General features: G+C 40.7%; 1 protein-coding gene across 2 annotated transcripts; it reads left to right on the forward strand.

Annotated features, from left to right (window-relative positions):
- The first annotated feature begins 827 nt into the window (after window positions 1-827).
- On the forward strand, window positions 828-8,121 carry LOC146657288 (aquaporin-3-like). 2 transcript variants are annotated; one of them, XM_085425269.1, is made up of 6 exons: window positions 828-977; window positions 4,797-4,923; window positions 5,076-5,213; window positions 5,309-5,424; window positions 5,531-5,748; window positions 5,855-8,121. In XM_085425269.1, the coding sequence occupies exons 1-6, from the start codon at window positions 843-845 to the stop codon at window positions 6,057-6,059; spliced, it is 939 nt and encodes a 312-aa protein (XP_085281395.1). In that variant the 5' UTR covers window positions 828-842; the 3' UTR covers window positions 6,060-8,121. The 2 variants fall into 2 exon arrangements, with proteins under 2 accessions (XP_085281395.1, XP_085281396.1); XM_085425270.1 differs by having other exon boundaries at window positions 857-1,060; window positions 5,855-8,116.
- Window positions 8,122-12,899: the final 4,778 nt, after the last annotated feature.

The following is a 12,899-nucleotide window of genomic DNA, read 5'->3' on the forward strand; positions in this document are numbered from 1 at the left end:
CGATTGTGTGATTATTTACATTAAAGAACAGTTGCAAAGACATCTCTAGTAAAGTGACCAATGAGCATTTGCACAGGGAAACTGACCAACAGTTGTTTATAATCAGCTGAAAAACCTATGACACTTTTGGAAGGTCAGAGAAGAAGCATGATTGGTAAGTTCTTAGCTGTTGAGCTGGCAGCTAAACTATGGTTAAGTTAGAAGATACAACTAAGTTATGTTTTGCTAAACAATTTTTTTATTGATGAGGGAAATATGTTGAGGATTAAATATTATTCGAAATGTCTTGACGTGTGCTTAATCACTGGGTAAGAAAAATCCCAGAAAGTTGATTCCGTTCATCTGCATGTGGCGTTTTCCGTGGGAGAAACGTTTCATCATTCATTGAACTGAATTCTTCAGTCTCAGCTGACTGCATCTTTTCCCAGCCTTGTAAACAGCACAATTGCACAAGCACCGAAACTAGCACTATTGACTAACAACTGGCCATGAGGTCAATCTTAAGTGACTTCAGGAGAAACCTGCACTCCACTGAAATTGAAGAAGTGTGCACCATGTGCAGATAAATGGAATCAACTTTCTTGGATATCATTTGTAAAGTAGGAAAGAAAGTCATTACCTCATGATATAAATGATCCTGCTCTAATTTGGCACCATCTACAAAAGAGGCAAATTATAGCAAAGAACTGTGTTTATGTCCATTGGTGTATATATGCATGAAAGTTGAAGAGAAAGTGCCTCCGTAAGAAAAAAGGTGAAGGACTGTGAATCAAGACACACAGTGGGGCGTGGTACAGAGGGTGGGTACAAGTTCAGGCTTGCCTCTGTCCCAGCCCAGGTCTATGTATGTATTAAGAGCTCGCCTCAGCTTCACAGGCACTCAGGAGACCCTACAAGCTGTGTGTGCGTTTCTGTGTCATTTCTCAAAGTCATCAACCTGTGACAAGAAGACATGGGCAGACAAAAGGAGTATCTGGGTAAACTGTCCCGCTTCTTCCAGATCCGCAACCTGCTGCTTCGTCAAGCCTTAGCAGAGTGTCTTGGCACGCTCATCCTTGTAGTAAGTGTGTGTGTGTGTGTGTGTGTGTGTGTGTGTGTGTGTGTGTGTGTGTGTGTGTAGTTCTGCGTGAGAGAGTAAACATGCACTAACAATTCACTGAGTAATTAATAAATTAATACATGGAAGCACAGTTTTTACTCATGTTTCAAAGGTAACTAACAGAGAACTGAGATAGGATAGGACTGATAGGACCTGGTTAGACTTGGTTAGAGGCAGGTGAGACACGGTATTTATCCAGAGAGGGACTGCTTTTTTTTTGTTTTGTTTTTTAAAGGCTGACATCTGTGTGTATCAACTGATTAGCTGGACAGGAGAATGCAAATGGTCTTTAACAGTCAGATCCTTACCACATTCTTATAAATTACTGTGCCAAGTTCGGGCTACAGTTTTTTCCCCGCATGACGATGCTGCAGGATTTCTTAGTTTTTCCATGATAATCCGATCTCTAATTAGAAATATGACTAAAAAAATGAAACACTGCAATCTCATCAACTCACTGTAAAAAGGAAACTGGCTGGCTCTCTGCTCTTTCTGGCTCTTGGTTAAGTTCATTTAAGATTCTTTTTTTAAAAATACAATAAACAAAGTAAAATTGTAAACAACACATCAACATTAATAAATGATAAAACAAAATAAATGTTTTTTACTATCAGGAATAGGTGGGTCTCTTCTCTCTATTCATTCAGGATGAGGACCAGATGAACGGCCTGATGTGGCTATGTGAAGTCTTAACAGTCATTCGCATAGCCACATCAGGCCCGGAGTGAAAGTCCCAACATTTTATTTGCTTCTGTCGGCTGACACGGCATAAAAACATCTTGACACGAGCTCAAGGCAGTTTACATATAATGCACCTGGACAAGTGCTTAAAGTGGCCTCGGCTGCTTGAGTCGGTGAAGTTGTAGGTTTATAAAAATTCTCCTCAGATATCAGGCATTAGACGTGGCATATTTCAGTGTTAAATTCGGCGCAATTTGCAATAAATCACATAATGCAAACTTTAGTGAATGGTGTTTGTATTACTGATTGGGTATTTATGAAATAAAATATTTATTTTTATGTCATTTCAAAGTAAAAGCCATTTAGAGCATCACACATTATTTAATAAACAGGAGTAATATGGAAGTCCAAATCTCAATGCGCCTGGGTTTGAGCAGTACATAGTGTCACTACTGATGGCACAGGAGAAGGTGTGGTGCAGTTATTCATCAGGGGATACACGTCAGTAATAACATTATTGGGTAGCTGAAACTGGTATTGTGCAAAAGTCAATCAATCATGAAAATGAATCATATCACAGAAATACATTTGCGAACACAATTTTACAGGCATAAATAATATTTTTGCACATATAAAGTGATTCCCTAAGCGCTGAAATCTTTTCATATCTGAGCATGTGGGCAGTGTATAGGGCTGTTTGATATAACGATATATATTGGATGACGATATAAAAACGTCTATCGTTTCATTTTACACTATTGTTTGTTTCATGGTGTCGCAAAATAAACTGTTTACGGCAATATTTTTTCATCGTTTTTATGGTCACTGTAGTGGCTATATTAATTTCTTAAAGTTCTCTGTTTCTCTTATATTTTATATAACCACACTACGGAAGGACAAGCGCCTGTTTTTATGCGTTGTGGTTAGCAACAACGACGGTAACAGCATTGCGTCCGCTTGTTTATGTTCCACATAAACCTTTCACAATAAAGCTCAAGATCCTGTTGAGACTTTTCAAAATAAACTGAATCACGTGAAAGAGCAGATTATTTACGGATGAGAATTAAAAAAGAGCCGCCAGGTGCTAAAAAAATAAACCTTAGACTCAAACGTTAGAACAGGCTTTTCCCCGCAGCACGCCGTGTAATAAATACTCACAAAGAAAACGGCGGACTTTACAACTTATGTCTAAAAATGTATAGTTTCATGCATCGGTTAAAACACTCGACTCCAGCTACATGACACGCAGCAGGAAACACTTCCCGCAAGACGAGCTGCCCGAGATTCACCGAATTTACAGAAAATGTTACATTTTTGTGATTTATATCATTATCGGGATAGAATTCTTATATCGGGAAATGAGATTTTGGTCATATCGCACAGCCCTGGCAGTGTATGTTAAATAGAGGACAAAATAAGTGACAGGCCTAAAAATCCGTAGCCGGTGTTGTGCCAAAAAGTGATTGTCTGCCAAAAACTGATTTCCGGTATTTGCCAAAAAGCGATTGCTCATATTTAAAGTGCTATAAGTAACTTGTTGGGCTATAATATGTTAAACATATGTCAAATGCATCCCTTATGGATGACATAAAGTCATCTTGAGCCACAAACAACATTCGTGTAGCAAGATACAAGCCGCAATCAGTTTTTGGCAGCGACTTTTATATAACCTTTATTTATGCAGTAAAAAAAAATCTCATTAACATTAAAAATGTATTTTGTAAGAGTAAGTTGCCCAACAGGACAGCAGAAATGGCAGCAAATATTACAATAGTTCTGTAAAAATATTTTAAGTGGGGATAAAGGACCGGATTGGTTATAATGTAAGTACAAGTTGTAAAGATACTTAAAAAACAGATAATTTTTTAATTCTTTATGTAACCCCTTTGTATCCCCTGTTCACCGAAGTCTATTTACGAACATACGTAAAGATATTACACATAAAAAATACACAGAAACACTGGAAATCAGTTTTTGGCAGACAATCACTTTTTGGCACAACACCGGCACATGAGAAAGGGTCTAAGGCTACGTTCACACTGCAGGTCTTAATGCTCAATTCCGATTTTTTGATCAAATCCGATTTTTTTTTTGTCTGCTCGTTCACACTACAAATAAAATGCGACAGCAAACGCGCTCTAGTGTGAACGCTCAAAGCGGCCCGCATGCGCAAAAGAAGACGTCAAACACAACGCGCTCTGTTTAGACCCAGACCAAACAATATTGTTTGACTGATGGCCCTTAACATAAAGACTTCGGACTTCACATTTCCCAATTTTTGCTTTAAGTTATTTTGTTATTTACATAATAATGTAAATAACCTAATAATGATCCTTATTGCTGTTTAAGAGAGGAGCGGTGCTTCAAAGGATAGTTGCAGATTTCTGTCAGAATCTGCAGATTATGCAGTACAAATAAAATGTTAACGTTTCTCCAACGTTGTCTTCCCAACAGTTTCACTGGACGGCCAGGAAGCGTTCGCGATGTCTTATCGGGCGCTTCTCCGGCGCTGATAATTGGCGTCTGTCTTGTGTCAGTGACGTAAAAGACGGATTTAATGCGACATGACCGTTCAAACAGCAGACACTTTCTAAAACATCAGATATGTATCGGATTCAGTACCACATACGAAAGTGACCCAGATCGGATTTGAAAATATCGGATTTGTGCCGTTCACACTGTCATACCATGATCGTATATGGGTCGCATAGGGTCCAAAAAATCTGATTTGATGCGCTTTCACCTGCAGTGTGAACGTAGCCTAAGTGTAAGGGTGGAAGCGTAGGTAGGCACCGATGTGGATGTCTACAGCCATCTGTAAAATACTGTCCAGGCTCTGTCATGGTTTGGGGCTGCAAGCCTTTGGTTCCTGGGATCTTGTCAAACCTATGATTATATAACCGTCAATATATCAGTATATCAACTGTTTCAACAACAGAAACAACCATAATGTTGTGTACTTTGTTGTGTAACTTACTAGGATCCAGCTGAACTTGCTTTTCTACTCTTTCTTCAGATGTTTGGCTGTGGTGCTGTGGCCCAGCGGGTGTTGAGCGGTGGTTCCCATGGCTTGTTCCTTACTGTCAACTTTGCCTTTGGCTTTGCTGCCATGTTAGGCATCTTGGTCTGTGGCCAAGTGTCAGGTAATCAATCAGATTTATGGAAGTGTATGATATAATCAGCTATGGGTGTGCGTGTGTGTGTTTGTGTGTGTGGCTTTACTTTAGGCAAGGCTGTAATTTTGTGTGATTATGGACTGCACACACTGACATAATGTCAACATCTGCATTTGCAGGCGGCCATCTCAACCCAGCAGTAACTTTTGCCTTGTGTCTGCTTGGAAGAGAGCGCTGGAGAAAGTTTCCCATGTACTTCCTCTTTCAGACAATTGGTGCTTTTTTTGGTTCCGCTATTATTTTTGGCATGTACTATGGTAAGTGAAGACTTCCAGTGGTGAGTCAGAATTATCTTGTTTTTTTTTAAGAAAAAAAAAATCCATGGTACATTTCATTGTTTGTATCCCTCTAGATGCTCTGTTGCTCCGTCCTGGAAGTTTTAATTTTACTAGCATTAACAACACGGCTGGCATATTTTCAACTTACCCTGCGAGGCATCTCACACTTGTCAATGGTTTCTTTGATCAGGTGCTCTTTTGAAACTCAAACATGTATCATACACATAATTTCAACTCTGAAATAATAAATGATATATCCCATTATTCCTTCTTACTTGTACCCCTCCTCAACACAGATTATTGGCACAACAGCGCTCATAGTTTGTGTTCTGGCCATTGTGGATCCTTACAACAACCCTATCCCCCAAGGGCTGGAAGCCTTCACTGTGGGATTTGTGGTTCTTGTCATTGGATTGTCCATGGGCTTTAATTCTGGCTATGCAGTCAATCCTGCCAGAGACTTTGGACCACGTCTTTTCACCTCTATGTCTGGGTGGGGGGGTGCTGTTTTCACGTAAGTAGACAGATTTTATGCATTTTTCCTTCACATTGCCCTTCCACTGCTCTCTGTTTGTTAACCCTTTTTATCTGGCAATAAGTGTGATCCTGTCTGCCCGCAGGGCTAGAGACTGCTGGTTCCTGGTCCCTATTTTTGCCCCATTCCTTGGTTCCATTCTTGGCGTAGTGATTTACCAGTTGATGGTTGGTTTCCACACAGAGGGAGAAGCACGTGACAAGAAACAGGGGACAGTCCAGGAGAACCTCCAACTTGCCAATGTTGCTTCCTCAAACAACTCTAAAGAGGCTACCAAAGAAATTTACTGAGGGTCTTGCAGAAATACAGCTAGTCACTGCATTTGGGAATGCACAGTATAACAGCAGCATGTCTATTTCCTGCCATTTTTCTCAAGCTATCTCTGTCTGTTTGGATTTTTCCCCAGATAGTTATCAGGTCTTGTTACTGTATCGGAGTTTTGAAAAATGACTGTGTAAGTAGAAAAGCAAATTCAGAAACACAGAATTACATTAATTCTTTTATGAGATGATTTTGTATTTGATTCTCTATAAAACTTCAGTTTTTACACTACTTTATGTTTAATGTTTTTTTTTTAAGATAGGTAGTGTATGCATATATATATATATATATATATGTATATATATATATATTCAGACAGACCTTTCTCTATTAGTTTCTGTGCTTTTTTGTGCTTTTTTTTTTGCCTATTTCAATGTTAATCTGCTTGAAAATAGTAAAGTATATTTCGTTTAAAGTTCATAACAGCCAGCAACATATTTTAGTGCAGACTGTGTTAGCTGTGTTCTCAGGTGTTGACAGATTGTGGTGAGATTATAATCTGCCACTGCCACCTTTTCTCTGAAACCAGCTAGAGCTGCTATGATTTTAAAACTGAACTTTTTTCCCTGAAAAAATGATTTTAATGTCATTCAACACTATCAAGTACTTTTAATTTCATGCTTGAAACAACATTTATGTTCTATGTGCAGAAACATATTCCATATGGTTTTTAATATCTTATATGTGGGTGTATTCACTGAGGTGTACCAGATTGGAGAGTGAATATTTTGTAAGTAGGATAAGGGGAAAAACTTTTGCATTTATAAAATAAAGTTCTGTTTTGTTTTTTTAGTGCTGTTTACTGTTGGTTGTGCAGCTTGACACTGCTTTCTCATGTTTGTCACAAATGGATAAAGGTCACTCTTTCAAGGATGCCAATGTTCACATTTTGGACAGAGAGGACAGATGGTTTGAAAGAGGAGTGAAAGAAGCCATCTATGTCCACTGTGAGCGACCATCTTTGAACAGAGGCGGTGGTTTACGACACCAACTGTCTGCCATCTATAATCCAGTTTTGAGTTCCCTCCCCAGACGCCTTAACGCCCACTCACATCCTGGGCCATCTGACCTCAGGAATTCGCATGATAAGGTGGGGTCAGGTTTCACAATGAGCTCACCCGAAACCCTGGCTGATTGGGACCCACACCCAGTTTCACACCTTGGCTCAGGCGATTAGAGGATCATCAGGGGGTCCTTTTGTCCCTCTGTGGGGGGATACTCCCACTAGGTTTAAATATGGGACTCCCCACCATTTGACCTTAGAACTTAAGAAGCTTCTCGGATGAGAGGTGAAACGTCTTCAAGCAACTTAAAGAAGTCCAGACGCTTTTCTTTGCAAGCTCCTTTGACTGGTACAACTGCGATTACAGGGTGACAGTTTTGAATCAAAATCTGGAAAATAATGTTACTAAAGCTTTGAAATGTAATATGATCTAGTATTACACCCTTTGGATCCCTTTGGACTCGCCCCTACTTGTTAAAGGTGTCACTGAAATTAGGACGGCTGCTGACACCGAGACGCTTAATTTGAACATCGCATCAGATGAAGCTTATCTGCATATGTTTAATGTACCTGCTGTAGCTTTACTGCATATTTTCGCGGTGTAAAACAAAAAACGGTGGATGTGAGCTTTTACAACGTTCGTTTTTCTTCATGTTGGAGCTTGTTGAACCGGTGGCTTGATGAAAGACTTACGCAAGCTTTTTGCCAGTAAAGATTTTAAGGGTGATTACTCGAACAAGAGTTGCCGTTTTGGCCCATTTTGTTTCCACTCACCCACCTCTTTGCCTCTAGCTGTGTGTGTGTGCACGAGCTCATCGTTAAACAATGACATCATCTTCACTGCTGTTGCTGCGACTGGGACTGAGGGCTGCCTGGACCCAGTGATGTCATACTTGTTATTCACACGTGTGCTCCTAGATACGTTTGCACTGCAGATCTATTTTTAGTCAAAAATGTGGGTGACAAGTGAGCGCAAGAGATTCTCGAAAATGTCTTTTCAATCTTGTTTTAATTACAACATTTGTACAAAACAAGTCAGAAAATAAATCAAATGCTTGTAATAGCATATGAATACTCAGTTATTTGCCATCTTTGTTTTTCTTATTCTTTGCCTTTTAAGAATTTGCATTTACTTGCCATTTATCAACAAGATATGTGGATACCCAGTTTTTATCCAAGTGTAAGGGAGAGAAAATGAGGGCAAATCTGTTCTTGCAGAGAAAGTATTCTGGCTGTCAGTGTGATCCAGTGGGCTCGTCCATTTACTTTCAACAGGTCTTAGCATGCTAAGGCCTGTTGAAAGTAAATGGACGAACCCACTGGATCACACTGACAGCCAGAATACTTTCAGAACAGATTTGCCCTCATTTTCTCGCCTGCAGGTCACCCTGCATGCTTAGCATGCTAAGGCCTGTTGAAAGTAAATGGACGAACCCACTGGATCACACTGACAGCCACCCTGCAAGTGCACCTGTATCTCGTCCAAACATGCAGGGTCACCCTGCATGTTTGGACGAGATTACCCTGGAAAGTCCCTCTTAAACACGAATACAGTTTTCTGTCCACCAAAGCTGTTCGTACCATGTCATTTTTTCCCTCTTTCATGCTTAATGCTTAGCATGCAGGTCACCGTCACCCTGCATGCAGGTCACCCTTGCATGCACCCGTGCATGCTAAGCATGCTTAGCATGCGGACCTGCAGGTCACCCTGCATGCTTATAAAAATATAAAAATATTTATATTAACAATGGATTACATTACAATAAAGAAATGGAAATGTGTCTATCTGCACTTCCCTTTCAGTGTCAATTCCCATTATATGAAGCAATTGGAGAAACAGGTTTAAACACACTTCACTCCCTGTTTAGCACTAAATGGGAACATGAAAAGGTTACAGTTAGTTGGCCAACATATTCAAGTATTTACCAACTTGAATGATATTAGTACCTAGGATGAGGTAGATCCCAACCTGATTCCAGACAGGATGCTAAACTAATAATTGAAGAACATGAAATAAATGCTTCAAATTTCAGCAAAGGTACTGTAGTAAAACTGAAAAACAGTGTATTAGAATGAATAACAACTAATACAAGTGCAATAGGTCTTATCTATTCTAGTACATACAGCACTTTTTGCACTTTTTAAACTGTTTAAGTTTAGTGGCAGCAGGATATACGTGACTTGAAAAAACCACATGGTCCTTTAAAACTGTGATACAAACAGCACTTACCAACATTGTGACTGTGCACACATGCTTTCCATCATAAAGTGGCTCGCTAGTTATAGTTTGCGTCCAGGTGGATTCAATAAAACCGTTATATGCATAAACTGTATTTGTTATGCAACTGCATGAGAATTCATTTGGTTCATATTTCATAGGCATGTACACATACAAATTAGTGTTGCTGTATAGACCATGCTGCTATTTTCTTTTTTCCAGAAAAGACTGTGTTGCCCTTAAGGCGTTTCTCTGAATAAATAGGTTCATAAATTTGAAATAAATAATTCTAAAAAGATTTGCCATTAAAAAATTAATATGTGTTGTTAAAATGAATAATTCATGTTGTATATACGTTTTAGTTAAAAGGAAAATATCGCTAAAATGTATTTCCTGTTCTGGCGGGGCACTTCCGGTTCCGGTCAAGCACTTCCGGTTTTGGTCAAGCGCTCGGTTTTGCTGAGAAACAGGCTCCTCATGTTAAAGGCAGTATGGAGATGTAATCAAATGCCATCTACTCCGAATTATCAGGCCGGAACGCCGTAAGTTACTTTATATGACAGTTTGTACAGATAACTTTGGATATTAATGTGTATTTGCTAACATGAATGTTTTAGTGAGAGTAATGCACTTTATTGATGTAAACATGCTTCTGCCTGTTGAGATGGAGTTTATTTTCTGTCATTTCAGTTTTTCACCACATGTTCATGGAGACAATTAAACAAGCTGCAACTAAACTCCAGGGTCTTCATTTGTGGTTTAACTCGGTGTCACCAACATCCTCGTTGAAAACACTATAGTGAAAAAGGCGGCTACTGGTGATTCATCACGGTCAAAATGGCATCCAGTAACAAGTCTGCACGCAGTTTAAGGACCAGCCGCTCATCTGGATCAGCAGTAAGCGCTGCCCATGCTCGAGCTAAAGCAGAGGCTGCCAAGGTGAGAGCATGCTATGCAACAAAAGAAGCACAGTTGAAGGTTGAAAAAGCTCAAAGCGAACTGGAAAAGGCAAAAATAGATGCAGAATTAGAAGTGTTAACATTACAGAGGGAAGCTGATGCTGCTGTAGCTGAAGCAGAAGTGCTAGAGGAAGCTGAAGCTATACAAGAAGAACCTGAGAGTAGAAAATCTCCATCAGAAAGCGTAAAATTAGAACGTACAAATGAATATGTACGATCTCAAATGGAGACCAAGCTATCTCCCAGTCCACAAAAATTACCAACCACTTCTTGCCCCCAAGCAAGTTCACCCAACACATTTGTAATGTGGCATCCCTCTGAAGAAGGCAATTTAGAGCCACAACCCATCAACTTTGAAACAAGACTTACCAAAGATAATATTGCTGCTCTAAATAAGCCCAGCCAGCTGAAAGGTGAAACAAAACCTAAAGTGGAGAAACAAAATACCTCTCTCAACCCATGCGGCTCACCATTCGTACCTCAGCATAACTATAACACCACGGCCAGCATTTTAAATCCAGCAGAGCCCTTTGCCCAATACATGGCACGTCGAGATTTAATAATCTCAGGCCTTTACCAGTTCGACGATAGGCCAGAGAACTACAGAGCATGGTGCTCTTCATTTACCAGTGCAACAGCTGAAGTCCAACTCACCCCCATTCAAGAGCTAGATCTCATGACAAAGTGGTTAGGGAGAGAGTCAAGTGATCAGGTGAAACGCATACGTTCAGTATATGTCAACAACCCCACATTAGCTCTATGCAAAGCATGGGAAAGACTGAAGGAATGTTATGCAGCATCAGAAATAATCGAAAGGTCACTTTTCCAACGGTTGGACAGTTTCCCCAAAATAACAGTCAAAGATCATGTCAAGCTTCGTGAACTAGGAGATTTACTGCAAGAGATTCAAGGCGCTAAGGAAGACGGCCATCTGCCTGGTCTACTCTATCTGGACACTTCTCGTGGAATCAGCCCAATCGTAGACAAACTCCCATATGGACTTCAGGAGAGGTGGATGTCACACGGCTCTCAATATAAAGAGAACAACCAAGGCTGTTTCCCACCTTTTGAGTACTTCTGTGAATTCATATGTAAAGAGGCAAAGAAACGCAATGATCCAAGTTTCCAACAGCAAAACTTAAAACCAGAAAAACCTTTTGCAAAAAACTTAAATTCCAGCAAGCCAATTACTGTACACAAAACCTATATTTCTCCCCCTAACAAGGACTTTAACCGGAACTGCCCACTACATAACAAGCCACACCCACTCAAAAGATGCAGAACATTTAGGAATAAAGCACTGGACGAAAGGAAGGCCTTCCTCAAAGAGAAAGGATTGTGCTTCAGATGCTGTTCTTCAGATACTCATCTTGCGAAGGAATGCAAATCTTCAGTAAAGTGTTCTGAATGTGACAGCACAAGTCACGATGCAGCCATGCATCCCGGTCCTCCACCACAGACCAACAAGGCTCCACCTCCGGCACAAGAGAATGGCGGGGAGAGAGAAAACAGTCATGACATGGTTGATGTCACAACAAGCTGCACAGACGTGTGCGGTCCAGGTCAGTGGGGACGTTCATGTTCCAAGATATGTCTCACATGGGTGTACCCTAAAGGTGACAAAGACAGAGCTGTTAAGGCATATGTAATACTAGACGATCAGAGCAATCGTTCTTTAGCCAAGCCTGAGCCAAGCCCGAACAAACTCTGGGTCAAACAGTTTTTAACCGGACAGATAACAACAACAAACCAGCTCACTCAATACAGGACACTCTCTTTCTAAAAATGATGGACAATACTATGTACAGAGACGTGGACAACAGTTGGGTCGCCCCACTTCCATTTAAGGAACCCCGCCAGCAATTACCAAACAACAGACAGCAGGCAGCCACGAGGTTCTCCTCCTTAAAACGCACCCTTAATAGGAAACCTGAAATGCGGGAGCATTATGTGGCCTTCATGGAAAAAATCCTCTCCAATGGTCACGCTGAGGTGGCCCCCCCACTGGAAAAGGGAGAAGAGTGTTGGTATCTTCCAACATTTGGAGTCTACCACCCCCAAAAACCCAATCAGATCAGGGTTGTCTTCGATTCTAGCGCCCAGTACTTGGGTGTCTCTCTTAACAGTGTCCTCCTTACTGGCCCTGATTTAAACAACACACTTGTCGGAGTTCTTCTCCGCTTCCGGACAGAAAGTGTTGCAATCATGGCAGATATACAGCAAATGTTTCACTGTTTTATGGTACGCGAAGACCACCGCAACTTCCTCCGTTTTCTGTGGCATAGGGACAACAACCCAAACAACGAAGTTGTCGAGTACCGGATGAAAGTCCACGTGTTTGGCAACTCAACATCCCCCGCTGTTGCCATTTATGGACTACGCAAGGCCATCAGAGCAGGTTCGAAAGACTATGGTGCAGATACAGTAAAGTTCGTGGAGAGGCACTTTTACGTAGATGACGGCTTGATCTCTGTCCCCTCTCCTGCTGAGGCTATAGACTTGCTTCAAAGAACACAAGCCTCACTCGCTGAATCCAACCTACACCTGCATAAGTTCGTTTCCAACTCTCAGGCAGTTATGCAGGCCTTCTGCCCAGAAGATTGTGCTCCTGTCATTAAAAACTTAGATT

Source organism: Rhamphochromis longiceps, linkage group LG12 (assembly GCF_057381845.1).
Source record: "Rhamphochromis longiceps isolate RC_006_pf linkage group LG12, R_longiceps_female_GT1.1, whole genome shotgun sequence".
In the NCBI taxonomy this organism is placed as follows: domain Eukaryota; kingdom Metazoa; phylum Chordata; class Actinopteri; order Cichliformes; family Cichlidae; genus Rhamphochromis; species Rhamphochromis longiceps.

Coding starts and splice junctions, on each gene's coding strand:
- LOC146657288 (XM_085425269.1), top strand. CDS start 843: ATGTATGTATTAAGAGCTCGCCTCAGCTTCACAGGCACTCAGGAGACC. Junction 978..4,796: donor CAGACAAAAGGAGTATCTGG/GTAAACTGTCCC, acceptor CTCTTTCTTCAG/ATGTTTGGCTGTGGTGCTGT. Junction 5,749..5,854: donor TGGGGGGGTGCTGTTTTCAC/GTAAGTAGACAG, acceptor GTCTGCCCGCAG/GGCTAGAGACTGCTGGTTCC.